The 15,748-nt window shown below is 47.7% G+C and overlaps 1 protein-coding gene across 1 annotated transcript in view; it reads right to left on the bottom strand.

Annotated features, from left to right (window-relative positions):
- SYNE1 (spectrin repeat containing nuclear envelope protein 1) overlaps window positions 1-15,748 on the bottom strand; it is a 966,955-nt gene that overhangs the window by 285,420 nt on the left and 665,787 nt on the right. Inside the window, 4 exon segments of the mRNA XM_029596918.1 lie at window positions 3,814-3,957; window positions 5,974-6,156; window positions 10,987-11,109; window positions 14,039-14,224. Of these exon segments, the coding sequence (XP_029452778.1) occupies window positions 3,814-3,957; window positions 5,974-6,156; window positions 10,987-11,109; window positions 14,039-14,224 (636 nt within the window).

Raw genomic sequence — 15,748 nt, forward strand, 5'->3', positions numbered from 1 at the left:
TGTTCTGTATTATGGCTCCCAGCGGCTTTCAGATTTTCGTTTTTTTTCCCACTTTTCTGAGCCAGCAGCTGTCCAATGCCCTGGTATCTGCCATCTTTCAGCAATTCTCTGTTCAGATTGATCTTTGAGCCCATCGCCACTCCTCCCTTATCTAGAAAAATATGGGCTTCACCCAAATAGGAGTTCCTACAAGATTTTAATGATACTGCCGAATAGCAGTGTGCGCATGAAAACAACCAGACTCACCAGTCTACCTTGTGGCCTGATGTACACTGGGTCATAAGAACATAAGAAAATGCCATACTGGGTCAGACCAAGGGTCCATCAAGCCCAGCATCCTGTTTCCAACAGTGGCCAATCCAGGCCACGAGAACCTGGCAAGTACCCAAAAACTAAGTCTATTCCATGTAACCATTGCTAATGGCAGTGGCTATTCTCTAAGTGAACTTAATAGCAGGTAATGGACTTCTCCTCCAAGAACTTATCCAATCCTTTTTTAAACACAGCTATACTAACTGCACGAACCACATTCTCTGGCAACAAATTCCAGAGTTTAATTGTGCGTTGAGTAAAAAAGAACTTTCTCCGATTAGTTTTAAATGTGCCCCATGCTAACTTCATGGAGTGTCCCCTAGTCCTTCTACTATCCGAAAGAGTAAATAACCGATTCACATCTACCCGTTCTAGACCTCTCATGATTTTAAACACCTCTATCATATCCCCCCTCAGTCGTCTCTTCTCCAAGCTGAAAAGTCCTAACCTCTTTAGTCTTTCCTCATAGGGGAGTTGTTCCATTCCCCTTATCATTTTGGTAGCCCTTCTCTGTACCTTCTCCATCGCAATTATATCTTTTTTGAGATGCGGCGACCAGAATTGTACACAGTATTCAAGGTGCGGTCTCACCATGGAGCGATACAGAGGCATTATGACATTTTCCGTTTTATTCATCATTCCTTTTCTAATAATTCCCAACATTCTGTTTGCTTTTTTGACTGCCGCAGCACACTGCACCGACGATTTCAATGTGTTATCCACTATGACACCTAGATCTCTTTCTTGGGTTGTAGCACCTAATATGGAACCCAACATCGTGTAATTATAGCATGGGTTATTTTTCCCTATATGCACCACCTTGCACTTATCCACATTAAATTTCATCTGCCATTTGGATGCCCAATTTTCCAGTCTCACAAGGTCTTCCTGCAATTTATCACAATCTGCTTGTGATTTAACTACTCTGCACAATTTTGTGTCATCTGCAAATTTGATTATCTCACTCGTCGTATTTCTTTCCAGATCATTTATAAATATATTGAACAGTAAGGGTCCCAATACAGATCCCTGAGGCACTCCACTGTCCACTCCCTTCCACTGAGAAAATTGCCCATTTAATCCTACTCTCTGTTTCCTGTCTTTTAGCCAGTTTGCAATCCACGAAAGGACATCGCCACCTATCCCATGACATCGCCACCTATCCCATGACTTTTTACTTTTCCTAGAAGCCTCTCATGAGGAACTTTGTCAAACGCCATCCACTAAGCAAGTCTGCAAATCAGGATCAATTTGTGGGTCTATTGTAGCCAGCTGCGGGAAGACTGTCCCATCTCTACGGAAATCAACTGACCGGTGATGGATTTTCTGCCATCAAAAATGCCAAATCTGGATGGGCCACAAATGTCTGCAACTTTGCAACAGCCAGCACTGTTTTTCAAATAAACAGTGCCCTGGGCATGCAGCTATGTACTGTAGCTCCATCAAACGTTTATACTTAAAGCATACTAGGAGCAGCTACTATAAATCCTTGATTTTTTTTCCCCAACAAATTTCCATAAAGTTTCTTGGTACAAATGCAAGCGTACTCAAAATTCAGCGGAGCTCAGTAATTTGGAATACTGGACACAAGATGTCCATATTTAGAGCAACGCTAGAAGTGCCAGGCCCGGGCTGCACTAGCAGCATACTACCTACGATCCATGCTGAAGATTTCAATTTTCAAGGTGCCGGAAGGATTAGAATCGGGGTGAGCGAGGGAGGGCGGGAGGGAGACCCTGGAAGGGTAATTTGGTCTACATTAAGGTGAACTGGGGAGCAGAGAGGGGGAGGCCAGGCCTGGACTCCCTTCAACTGTGCCAATTAACATCCCGTGAGAGGGGTTTTTTGGGGGGGGATGAGGAGTTCTGAAAGCTTGGCCTAGCAGGGATCATGATTTTCAGCTTGTGAGGGGGAGGGGTTGTGATAGGGCCATATATTCAAAAGATAGCCTGGTGGGTTTAAAGGTGTCCAGCTAAAGGAAGCCGGGTAACTAGTCGGGGATATTCAGCGGGACTTTTATCCCATTGAATATTCAGGATAAATTATCTGGATACATTTATCTAGATAAATTATCTGTTCTGTTTTTTTTTAATACTGGGCTCCAAATATTCGATTACCATCAAAATTCATTCAGCTGCATGCCAGCCAAATTAAATTTCGAAGTATGGTCCATCCTTAACTTGGCAGGTTGACCATGTCTTGAGCCATCCCTACCAGAATTCTTAGCCCTTGTGCTCTAGAGGAGTGGCAACACACCCAGACACTTTGACTTTCTTACTTTTAAACTTTGTGGATGCTTCGTCACTGAAAATATGATGTGAAGGCAGTAAAATGTCATTCCTTCAAATATTTGCCCTTTCATCTAGTGCATTTCTGTTTTCTGTGCAAATTTCTATGCAATTAAGTTGATTAGCAGATGGTTAGAAAACACAAGCCCAGCTGCGGTGCCCCTCCTGTCAGTTTGGCATCATGTTGAGTGACATATTGCCTCCTAATTTCTCCCTAACTCTCTCAGGAGTTCATACAGAGCAAATTCTTGGAATGATTATTTGCTTCCTGCTAGGGGTGTGCAGAGGGACGCCATACGTTGCATTCGGTATTCGTATTCATCGGGGGGGCAGATACATTGCATTCAGCAAGGGGGGCCCCCAATACATTCATGCGTTCATTCTTATTCGTTTCCCGGCTAAAATTAAATTAACTGCAACCCCCCACCCTCTTGACCCCCCCAAGACTTACCAAAACTCCCTGGTGGTCCAGCTGGATCCCGGGAGCGATCTCCCCCTCTCGGGCCATTGACTACAGGTATTCAAAATGGCGCCGATAGCCTTTGACCTTACTATGTCACAGGGGCTATCAGTGCCATTGGTCAGCCCCTATCACATGGTAGGAGCACAAGATGGCGCCGGCCATCCATTGCTCCTACCATGTGACAGGGGCCAACCAATGGCACCGGTAGCCCCTGTGACATAGTATGGTCAAAGGCTATCGGCGCCATTTTGATTAGTGGCAGCCAACGGCCCGAGAGGGGGAGATCGCTCCCGGGATCCCGCTGGACCACCAGGGACGTTCGGTAAGTCTTGGGGGGAGGGGTCGGGCAAGTCTTGGGGGGGGGGGGTTGCAATTAATTAAATTTGAAGGGTTGGGTGGGTTTGGGGTTTGTTTTTTTTTAATGTGCCCTTTCTCCCCCCCCCCCGAAATATGATAAGAAAACCACATGAAATTTCATGGGTTTTCTTATCGTTTCGTCGCAACGAAATAGGAAATATATTCTCTATTTCCTATTTCGTTGCAAACGAATGCACATCCCTAGTAAATTTTCTGATAGCTGCAGCAGCTGTAACTGGCACAAGCTTGAGCTGTGAGCAGAAATGAGCCCAGTGACACACAGCGTTATCTTTATATACCCGATGTCGCCAGAGTCCCAGAATTCCACTCTAAGGAAGATTTTTTTTGCCCCAAAGCATTTCAGTCCGGGCTAGCAAGGAAATGCTGCCCTACCTCATGGTGAGAAATCTGCACCTGCAGCTGCTGGATGTTGCTGGTAGCGATGGGCTTGTCCTGGATCTCGCGGTGGGCGTCGTCTATCAGCTGCTGCAAGTGCTTCATCTCCTGCTCATGCTGCTCGTACTGCACCACCGCTTCCTGCAGAGGAGAAGGAGGAGGAAGGAAAGGAGAGATCACCGCACACACACATTTCAGCCAAGCCGGATCTTGGGTCGCCTGGGTTGGAGGGCAGCTCTAAGCTGGTGCCTGCTCACTGAACTCCATTAGCTTTGAAAGAAGTCTTGTTAGTCAAATGCTGTTGCCTGCGGTTCTATTCAGATACGGTCAAGGTACATTCAAAATAAAAACAGAAATGCAGGAAAAATCAGGGAAAAAGGACTCCACTTCTCCTGCACTGAGTTCAAAATCTCAAATGGCAAGTGGTGACACCGTCTTTATATAAAACCGAAAAACGCACCCTTGAGATTACCATTTTGTGTCAGTTCCTTTTAAAGGAAAGGCGGGCTGTCTGCGCAACATAGAATATTTCTAACGCGGACACCGCCAACAGTGGTGGTCACCCCTCTACCATCTTCAGATTTACTGGCAAGTCATTGTTCCAAGCTCTTCAGGCTGATTTCACGCGACTCCCCTGCACACCGAGGGCTCCGTGGCAGCAGAAGGAATGGCATCTGGACTGATCTGTGGCTAACGTGGCTGCTTTGAGAAATGAAAGGGGGAACTGCAGGGGAACAACTTAAAAAAGAAATTAAAAAAAGCAGTCAGGAGTTGATCCCTAGTTTAAACAAAGATGTGGGGAAGGCAAAGTCACTTAGCCAAATAAATAGCAGTTTACCCAGGTATCCTGGGGCCATCCAAAATCGCCCCTGGCTAAAACTTCATGCCTGAGGGAGGGCAAGGGGATGTTTAAGACACAGTTGGAAAACAATGTTTTGTACCTGTACACAATTTTCAAAGGAAAAATTATGCACATAGAGCTCAATATTCAAAAACCTGCTCAGCAGGCTAAGTGTCCGTAGCTGTCAGAGGGAAGCTGGAGCTGAGTTGGTAGGAAGGAAGGAAGATGAAGTCCTCCTGCCAGCTCACTTGCGGAGAACTTTGGAGGTTCTGGGGGAGAGGGGAATCAGGATGGGGAGTGGGAAAGCAACGGGGGGGAGGGATGGGGATCGGATTTTCCTAAACAATTGTGCTGTTGGGGAGGGGGGGGAGGGAGAGAGAGAGAGATCAGGGCAAGAGGCCAGGTTTTCCTTTTAATATTTTTACATTTTGGCTATTAGGGAAGGGACGAATGCGAGATTGGGATGCATAATTTTCATTATCAAACACCCTCTGGAGGGAGGGAAGTGAGATGGGACAGTGGCATTAATATATTTTTTTAAAGACCATCGGGAGGGAGGGAGGCCAGCCAGATTCAGGCCTGCTTTTGCATCTCCTAAATTTGCTTGGCCAACTGAATCGACTAGCACTGGAAATCAGCACTAGTCCCCTAACTTGTAAAACACCAGCAGATAACATTGTACTGTCCAACCTTGGTTTTTGTTATTCCGTGTTCTGTTTCTTCTTGATTCTCTATATACGAAGTGCACTTTATTATGTATGGCATGTCTGGAAACTGCTATGATTTACTGGGAAGTGGTATAAAACATTTTGTTTTGTAAATAAATATGTAAATAAATCAAACTTTCTCCCCACCCCTGACCTAACCCTCTCCTTGGGTCTGTCCAGACTTTAGGGATGTGCATTCGTTTAATTCGTTTCATACATTTACCATTACATGTCAATTAGATGTGCATTCGTTTCATATGTTTCATACGTTTCATATTACATGCTTGTATAGGAAACGTATGAAACAGATGAAACGAATGCACATCCCTACCAGACTTTGACTTGCTAAATGTAGCCACCCTAGGAAATGTTTATGGCTAACTTTAGCTGGTTAACTCAGTCAGTTTTCAAAGGCTTTGATCTAGCTGGCTAAATCTTTCTTCAGCCGGCTAGATCCCTCAGAATATTGAGCTCATTGAAAACTAGGCCCAAGGCTCGTGGCTGCTGTGCATCTTAGTGGGCTGTTTGAGAACCATTACCCCCCAGAACAATTAGCAGAGATAAAACACATTGGCTGTGTCATGTCACCCCTCTGTAACGTGCACTCGCCTGCATGATGTTGCACTGCTGAATGGCCGTGTGCTGGAGGCGGCTGGCTTCCTCCTGCAGCCTGAGGGCAGTGTGACAGATGGGCAGGCCGGTGACCACCTCTTCCGGAATCCGTAAGCCACTCTGGCAGACCTGCATCGCCTGAACCTTCGGCTTCAGTGTCTCCATTTCAGATAACAGGTGCTGCAAAATAGGATTAGTGCTGCAGTCAGTTCTACTTCCATATGCTATGCTCCAGTTCATTTAGGATCTGATTCAAAGCTCCCAAATACGAAAGGAAATAGGAAGCAGACCCATTCGGCTACCCTGGCATGAGACATAAAACGGGTAACTGGAGAAAGCAGCAATCAGCTTGGTTACAGGGCTCTCTCCAGTGTGACTTATGTGTGGGTGCAGATGCGGGGGGGAGAAATCTGGATAATGACTGAGACCAGGTCTCCGAGTCTCATGGAAACGAGTCAGAAATAAAACCTTGCATGAGAGGATAAGATAATCAGGGGAAAAGCCAGGCCTTCTAAGATTTGGCACTTTTCTTTTTTTTCCTGCTACTTAAAGGCCTTAACTCTTCTCTAAATGAGTTTGAAACTGGAGTGAAACCAATTCAACACTAAAAAATTAAATGCCTTCAGTTATCCTACCATGTATTTAGGGGCAATTTTGAAACCTCACAGGTAGCTTGCAAGTCCATGGGTACCTGCGAGCTAATTTTCAAAGTAGGCTGGGCCGATCTTCAGGACGTCTCGATGAGAACTGAAAGGAAGAAGCTGGACCCCTGCAGACTGGCGCAGCGAGTGCTCCATACAGGAGGTTGAGCTTTCCTTCAGGTAAAAAGTGCTCTGAAAGTCAGACAGCACAGTCCATGATCCCCCTGTTCTTGGAGCCCCGTCCATGTGCGATTCTGGTGAACTGCTCATCTCTAGAGAATGAATTTTACAAGGAAAAGAGGGAATGGGTCCAAAAAATCGCCTGCAGTGGTTTCCAGACCACTTAGAAGCTGCCATAGATCCATTGTCTGGAAAAACTGTGTCTGCCACAAGTTATATTGTCTTAAAATGAGACTAAATAAGGGTTTCAGGAACGGATGTTGTTTATGCCAAAATACTGCGATGGCTGTGATAGGGGCAGAGGGAAGAAGGCAGTGGCAATAGGCAATCTCTTGTAATTCAGTGGTAAGAGGTGATTTCTGCAGCAGTTGCTACGATATTACAACAAACTGGGAAAGGGGGATTTTTACGGCTCACTTGTTTCTTTGAGCCCAACATTCAAACCTATCCGCGGTACAGCATTTACTGCATAAAGTGGATGCATGAAAAATAAAGCTAGCATTTCATAAACAGCGGGTCGGGAGCTTCACGGTTTATAAAATACTATTTCGGCTCCAAGTCTACATGTTTATGTTTCAGTACATTCACATACTTCCAATGCAGGTAAACGCATACCTTCTCTTCCCATTTCATACGCATATGTATGTATATTTTAGGTGTGTAAAAAATTGTGACGTATACACGTAATAACCCTGCTTTATATTGCGGAGGCAGGTATTTTATAAAGTGCACGCATATGTTTTGAAAATACTTGCGCATGTACTTGGAATCATCAGGTCACCGACACATATGCCAGTTCACCCAGTCCTTTTTCAGTTCACCTATACTCTGAACCCCCCACCCCAGTCCCCCTAGACCTCTCACCCAAAAACTGCAGACAAATCTGATTTCATGTGCGCCAGGCAGTGAGCAGGTGTAAAAGAGAACGAATAAGTTTGGTAATGTATATGCATATAATCTCTTACAAAATGGCAACTACTGGGTGTACTTCTGAACCCTGCCCCGGGACACACCTCTAACCCAGGGGTGGGCAAGTCCGGGCCTCGAGGACTGCAGACCAGTCGGGTTTTCAGGATACCCCTAATGAGTATGCATGAAATAGATTTGCATACAACGGAGGCAGTGTGTGTGCAGGTCTCTCTCATGCATATTCATTAAGGATATCCCGAAAACCCGACTGGTTTGCAGCCCTCGAGGACCGGAATTGCCCACCCCTGCTCTAACCCATCCTTTTTTTCCCCACTAGCAAAATGTACTTGTGAAATGGAAAATACATGCACACTCTTGACATTTATAAAATTGCATATATGCCAGTAAATGGTACTCAGGCACGTACATCTATTTTTACGTGTGAAACCCCTTTGAAAATGTAACACTTTGTGTACAATTCAGCAAGATTAAAGAAAACATTTCTCTTCCTTTTTGGCCAGGTTTCCTATTGAGAAGCTGGGCCCTACAAGATAATCGTACCTGTGTGTCTGACCCCTGTTTGTCTTCCCTTCCCCCCTCTCTGCCCAATGACTTTTAAACTGTCCATTCAATTTCTTAAAATGTGTGCCACAGATGGTAGAGTGACAACTGACAGCCCCCCTCCCCCAAGCTGTACCCTGAATCTCTGTTTCTGTATTTCTTACAGGGAAACAGACCTGTTCAGTTCAGTGGAAATCCTAAGCGCACCTGTTAGTGTCACCAAGCATTTTTAAAGCTGACCTGCCTGTGGTCTTCAACTGACTCCATTTCTTGCTTAGTTTCCTAGAGGAAACCCCATCTCTAATGTTTAATGATCCAATTATTACACAGACATTCACATAACAAATGCTGCTATAATCATATGCAAATTTTATTCCAAACAAGGATACTGGATATCATGAAACGTTCAAATATCTCCTTGTTTTAGAACAATATATAATGCTAAAAACAGTATATTGATAATTACGTTTTGGGAGCGAGCTGAAGTATTTCACTGTTAATGCCAGGGCCGGCGTAATCATTAGACCAAGTAGATGGTTGCCTAGAGAGCCGGAAGTGGGGGGGTGGGGGGGGGAGTAGGAAACTCAGTGCTCCCTGCAGTGAAACAGCTGACGTATTCATAGTAGGATGGTAGGCGGTATATTGAGTGAGAGAGAGGTTTGGGACACAGTGCAGCAAGTGAGAGGTTCGGGATGTGGTGTAGCGAGTGAGAGGCTCAGAATGCAGTGCAGCAAGTGAGAGAGAGGGGCTTGGGACACGGTGCAGCAAGTGAGAGACTCAGGAAGTGATGCAGTGAGTGAGAGGCTCAGAATGCAGTGCAGCAAGTAAGAGAGAGGGGCTTGGGACACGGTGCAGCAAGTGAGAGACTCAGGAAGTGATGCAGTGAGAGAGAGGTTTGGGACATGGTGCAGCAAGTGAGAGGCTCGGGATGTGGTGTAGAGAGTGAGAGGCTCAGAATGCAGTGCAGCAAGTAAGAGAGAGGGGCTTGGGACACGGTGCAGCAAGTGAGAGACTCAGGAAGTGATGCAGTGAGAGAGAGGTTTGGGACACGGTGCAGCAAGTGAGAGGCTCGGGATGTCAGTGAGTGAGAGGCTTGGGACATGGTGCAGCGAGTAGTGCAGCACCATGCAGTGCAGCAAGTGAGAGGTTTGGGATGCAGTGCAGTGAGTGAGAGGCTTGGGATGTGGTGCAGTGAGTGAGAGGCTCGGGACATGGTGCAGCGAGTGAAAGAGAGGCTCAGACTGCAGTGCAGCCAGTGAGAGGTTTGGGATGCAGTGCAGCGAGTGAGAGGTTTGGGATGTAGTGCAGCAAGTGAGAGGCTTGGGATGTGATGCAGTGAGTGAGAGGCTTGGGACATGGTGCAGTGAGTGAAAGAGAGGCTCGGAATACAGTGCAGCAAGTGAGAGGCTCGGGATGTGGTGCAGTGAATGAGAGAAAGGTCTGGGACACGGTACAACAAATGAGAGGCTCAGAACGTGGCACAGCGAGTGAGAGAGAAGCTCAGAATGCTTCTCAGTGAGAGAGAGAGGCTTGGGACACGGTGCAGCGAGTGAGAGGCTCAGAACATGGCACAGCGAGTGAGAGAGAAGCTCAGAATGCTTCTCAGTGAGAGAGAGGCTTGGGACAGCGAGTGAAAGAGAAGCTCAGAACGTGGCACAGCGAGTGAGAGAGAAGCTCGGAATGCTTTGCAGTGAGTGAGAGAGGCTTGGGACAGGGTGCAGCGAGTGAGAGGCTCAGGACATGGTGCAACAAGTGAGAGAGAGACTCAGGACACAGTGCAGCGAGTGAGAGAGAGGCTCAGGGTGTGGCACAGCGAGTGAGAGAGAAGCTCAGAATGCTTCTCAGTGAGAGAGAGGCTTGGGACAGCGAGTGAAAGAGAAGCTCAGAACGTGGCACAGCGAGTGAGAGAGAAGCTCGGAATGCATTGCAGTGAGTGAGAGAGGCTTGGGACGGGGTGCAGCGAGTGAGAGGCTCAGGACATGGTGCAACGAGTGAGAGACAGACTCGGGACACAGTGCAGTGAATGAGAGAGAGGCTCAGGATGTGGCACATCGAGTGAGAGAGAAGCTCAGAATGCTTCTCAGTGAGTGAGAGAGGCTTGGGACAGGGTGCAGTGAGTGAGAGGCTCAGGACATGGTGCAATGAGTGAGAGGACACAGTGCAGCGAGTGAGAGAGAAGCTCGGAATGCATTGTAGTGAGTGAGAGAGGCTTGGGATGCAGTGCAGTGAGTGAGAGGCTCGGGATGTGGTGCAGTGAGTGAGAGAGAGAGACTCGGGACACAGTGCAGCGAATGAGAGAGAGGCTCAGGATGTGGCACAGTGAGTGAGAGAGAAGCTCAGAATGCTTCTCAGCGAGTGAGAGAGGCTTGGGATGCAGTGCAGCGAGTGAGAGGCTCGGGACAGGGTGCAGTGAATGAGAGAGAGGCTCGGGACGTGGTGGAGAAGGAGAGAGGGAGGGAGAGAGAGAGAATGAGAGCGAGATCATCGATGTCTAGATATCAATTGTGGGGGAGCGGGGCAGTCTGTATGGTCTGCCTAGGGTGCCTCATACCCTTCCACCTGCCCTGGTTAATGCTGGAGTAATGAGTTTTCTTTCCGTTAGTGGGTATATCCTGGCTAAGAATGCCCATCCTTCCTGGCCCACTCAGCACATTAGAACACGACCTTTCCATGCTGGCATTCCACATACCCCTTTGGTTTAGGACTTTCTGCATTATACCTGTCTGTGGGACAGTTGCTCTTTGAGACTCAAGCGCCCAAGCTCTGGAGACGTCAAAGTCATCTGCGCTTGCTCCAGAGCCGTCTGCAGTGTCTTCACCTCAACTTCAAACTTTTTCATATCCTGGAATATCAATGTCAGATCTTACAATGAAATACATTCTCAGCATTAGGGATGTGCCATGCAGAGCCTTGCCTGATGACGTTCCATACTATTTTCTTTTTTTTTTGGCAGTAGTTCCTTCTTTTTCTTCTGTTTAATCGGAACCAGGGCTGGCACAATAAGCCTTTGTTTGCAAGTCCCAAAGGACTTCTCCTCTGTTTTAATTTACCCTCCCCTCCCACACTACCGTAGTCATGGCTCCAGCCAAGCATCGGGACTCTTTCCAGAGCACCGTATCAGCAGCTCTATTAACCACGGCTCTCTAACCTCCCCGAGGCTGTGAATGCTGCCTCTGTAACATCCTCACTCCTAGCCGAGCTAAGATGCAGGAGGCCCAAATACAGGGATCTAACTGGGAACCTTCTCAGTCACAGGGCACAGGACCTCCAGGGAGCCAGCCCAGTGTTTAGGTTCAGTGAGATTTGGGGTTTAAGAGCCTGATGTTCAAAGCAATTCATGCAAATGAATCCCTGTTTCAGGTGCACAAGAGCAGCTATAGGCCAGTGAGTCCCCACGCACAATTACACCCTGCTTGGCGCGGATGTAACGTTGTGGATGGACAATTCCGTGTGGACCCAGCCACTTATGCACATAACTTGGCTTTGAAAATCCTGCAGACTTCACTGCTATTGCCATGAGTTATAAAATTACCTCTTTCAGTGGCTGAATTTCATTCACAAATATTTAATTAAAAACAGGATAAATTGGGCACCGTACTTCACCAGCTCAAAGAATCAAGTATGTTCAGACAGCAGAACTGCCATCATCTCAAGGGAAGGCACACACACACACAGAACGAGTCTTGACAGGCCCTTCTGCTACCGCACCAGAAAACAGAGGAGGAAAAAGGAACCATGCACACGTTGTACACTTTGGAAGAAAGAAACCACCCTGAGAGTTAGTCTAAACGTAAGCCACTATGAGGCCGATATTCAGCTGATGATTCACAGCTGAACGAACAGGCCAGACAGATAAACTTATCCGGCTAACTTGGTCAAGATATTCAGTGGAGTGGCAATGTCACTGAACACGCTCAGCTATCTTATAGTTAGCTGAATATTTACCTGGCTAACTACAGGACAACCAAAGAGCTATCCTAAACTTACCCGGCTGAATATCGGCATTTATCTGCCTAAGTTAGCCACTTAAGTAGCTCTGCCCTGGAATGCCCTCACCCCACCCCTCACTTATTTGGCTAACTGTTTAGGCCAGTGGCCAGCTAAGTAGCGGCCACTGAGCACAGCCAAATATTCAGGCAGAGCCACTTATCCGGCTAAGTTAGGACATAACCAGCTAAATGGTGCTGAATGTCGGCCTCTGTGTATTACAGAACAAGTTATAGTTCACGCAGATGATTTCTGTTCTTGCAATGTACCTTGATTGATGTAATTGGTATCCTGAACAGACTGTGAGGAGGAATTATTAATACATAAGGACCTGATGCATTAAAAGGCTTGTTCACATTTGATGTCTATAGGAAAAATGCTTAGTACATAGGGCCCGTAGATAATAACTATTAGAAAAAATGATTCTGGTGGCTGGCTGGGTTCTTCCTGAACTAGTAAACTGGTGCAAATTTCTAAAGAAAAGGTAACCTCACAAATAGCATGTACAGGTCTGACAAAACTTTCAAAAGAGAATATTTCTCTTTAAAAATTGGCATAAAATCTGGGGGTAAAAAGTACCTGGGCAATTTGCCCTCAAAATGTCCAATAACAGAGAACTCCACCACTTCCTAAGATAAATTCCAGGGCTTGGCAATCCTGAAAGCTGGAGAGGTCTACGCTCAGAGGCTTTATCTGGCTAATTTCTGGAGTCAGCCGAACAAAAGCTTATGTTTGAATATTTCCGGCCTCTCAGCATTTAAATTTTGTCTGGGTAAGTCATTAGCCACACAAACTTTAACCAGATTCATTAGAGGTGGTGCAGGGGCTACTCCAGGGGTGTAGCTAATATTTTCCTAGCCAGCATGAATATTAAGTAGAAGCTGGATAAATTTATCTAACTCTGGTTGGAAAAATCTAATTATTACACAGACATTAAGTTAGCCAGAAAACTAAGAAAAACAAAATAGCAGCCGAGCACCAGCCAATCCTTCCGCCCATCCCATCCTCTGATTCTTTAAAAAATTGTAGCGCGGGCCGAGCAACCTCACCTTCACCCACACCCACACACTCCTGCCCCACCAGTATCTCGGAAAACTGTAGGGGCTGGATGATGCTAAAAGCCCCTCCCAACATTCCACGCTTTCTAAAGATTGTAGGAGGAGATCCTCATCCCCGAACCTCCAAAAGTGCCCTGAATGCAGAGCACAAGGAATGGCTGGGCCCCTGTACAGCAGCACTCGGCATTCATTTATTCGCTTCACTCCGGGGTATAAACACCCGATCCCCGTTCAGAACCCGGCACCGGATGGGGATTAGCTGCGAGCGCCCAACGAGGACGAGCCCCATCGCTGACTGAATTCTGAATGGGGAACGCTCTTCAGGGATCGGGGTGAAGGGAATCCATTCATGCTAAGTCTCAGCTGCAGCGCTTCTCGGTATTCAGCCGAGTAGGAGGAGTCAGCCTCACCTTCGTCTGCTCCGCTTTGGGGGCGCTTTTGGGGATTCGGAGGTGGGGATTTTTTGTCTACATTTATTTTTTTAAGAAAAGGGGGATGGTGGGGAGGGAAGGAGGACAAATCAGTACCACTCTGCCCCTACAATTTTTTAAGACAGTGGGGGGGGGAGGGGGGCAGTGAGGAGGTACTGACCACTGCTCGGTTCGGGTGAGGTTTTTATTTTTTTGTCATTAATAAGTGGGAAGCCTGCCCAGCAGAACTCTGCAGTACCAGGTGCAAAGTGTGACACCAGCTGACCGCCGCCTTGGGAGGGCGGTTAAAAAATACCTTGGCAGCATCGTGAAGGCTCTGCAGGCGCAGTTTGAGAACCTGCTGTAACTCTTCGGTCTGCCGCCCCAGTTCGGCCACTTGCTGACACATTCCTTCTGTAGAGTACACGCTGGTCAGGTAGTCGATCTTCTCATTCATGGCTTCCAGATCGCTGTGGATTTCTCCAGATTCTTCCAGCATAGCCTGTAGGAATGACAACATCTCCAGTTCTCTTGCAACACAAACCGGCAGTGCTACGACCCTGCAAATTTTAGATTCCTCTACCCATCATTTAATCTATGCACTTATTGTGACAAAGTTTCCTCTGGATAGTTGCAAAACCTGCAGAACCTTTTCCCCAGAAAATCTGCACCAGTTTTCAAAGGCAAAGTGCAAGGTGTACTTTCCCTTTGAAAACTCCAACCCACTCCTGTGCCCACTTACTTTTCCAGCTGGTGATTTCCACTCACCCTATTACCCTGGCAAATAGTCATTTATTTGTGTAAATGGCTTTCCCTGTACGTACCCAGATCAGACACCTGGTTTTACCTCCCCTCCAGCAGATGGAGACAGAGAAGTTTTTCAAAACAAACCCTGGCATATATACCAAGGTGCCACCCGCAGTCCCTCAGTCTTACTCTGTCTCCAGCAGATGGCGGAGGTGCAAAACCCACAGTCTCTTCTGATGCCCTGATTGAAACAAGTTGGTAGTGTAGGATTGTAGTCAGGGTTTAGATTGGCAATTTGGTGAGCTATCTCTTTAAGTTAAAAAAAAAAAAAAAAAGGGACAGAGAGCAAGTCCCTTGTCAGCAGTTCTGTGAGCCTCCCAGGGGGTTGCAAGGTCCTGAGGGGACCATCCCTCATGCTCGAGGTCACTGCTAAGGGTCGAAGACCCTGCACTCACTTGTCAGCAGCGTCGGGGTGATACGGGGGAGCCCGGCTCACTCACCCCCACAGGAGCAGGACCTGTATCCAGAAACGAGGACAGCGAACGGCTAGTTTAGTTTTTGTGTTGTGCGCGCCGGCTCTCCGAGACTTTGGCTGGGTTCACCGGGGGTTCGAGTGACCGACCTTTCACTTTTTTTCTTTATCTTTTCGCCGTTCTCAAGTGTTTCGCGGGCCTCCGATGCCTCGGGGCTCCTCATGCCGCGCGTGCGGCTCGGCGTGCGCGAGCCTCTCGCGGGAAGGCCTCTGCTCGATTTGTGTGCAGGGAGGCGAGGGACCCTCCGTTTCAGTTCGGGGGGGAGGGGGGGGGCGGAGTCGGGCTCCGCGTTCGCCGGCGCGTGTAGGGCCGAGTGCAGAGTCGGCAGGGGACCCGTTTCCGCTGAGCGCGGGAACGGAGGCCATTTTGGGCACCTTTAGAGCAGCCATGCGGGTAGCAATGGGGATGGGGACTTTACCCCCCTCGCTCTCCCCGCAGCAAATACCTGCCGGGAGGGGGGGGCGCTCCTGCGGGGGCATCTTCTCCTTTGCATGAGGATAACCCTGCAGGGGCTGCTGATTCCTCTTCGCAGTCTTCGTTCTCCTCAGAGTTTGTTTTGCTCATGCACAAAGTTTTTAAAGCAAAAAAAGGCAGGGAGGAAGCTGGAAGCTGGGAGGTTTGTACTGCAGCCGCAGACCCGGAGGACGCGAGAAAGAGATAGGTCTCGGGGGGGGGGGGGGGGGGCTCTGACCCACCTAAGGCTAAGAGGTGCTTAACGTCCGTGCCAGCAGGGACGGTCACAGGCT

This window comes from Rhinatrema bivittatum, chromosome 3 (assembly GCF_901001135.1).
Source record: "Rhinatrema bivittatum chromosome 3, aRhiBiv1.1, whole genome shotgun sequence".
NCBI classification, from domain to species: Eukaryota; Metazoa; Chordata; class Amphibia; order Gymnophiona; family Rhinatrematidae; genus Rhinatrema; species Rhinatrema bivittatum.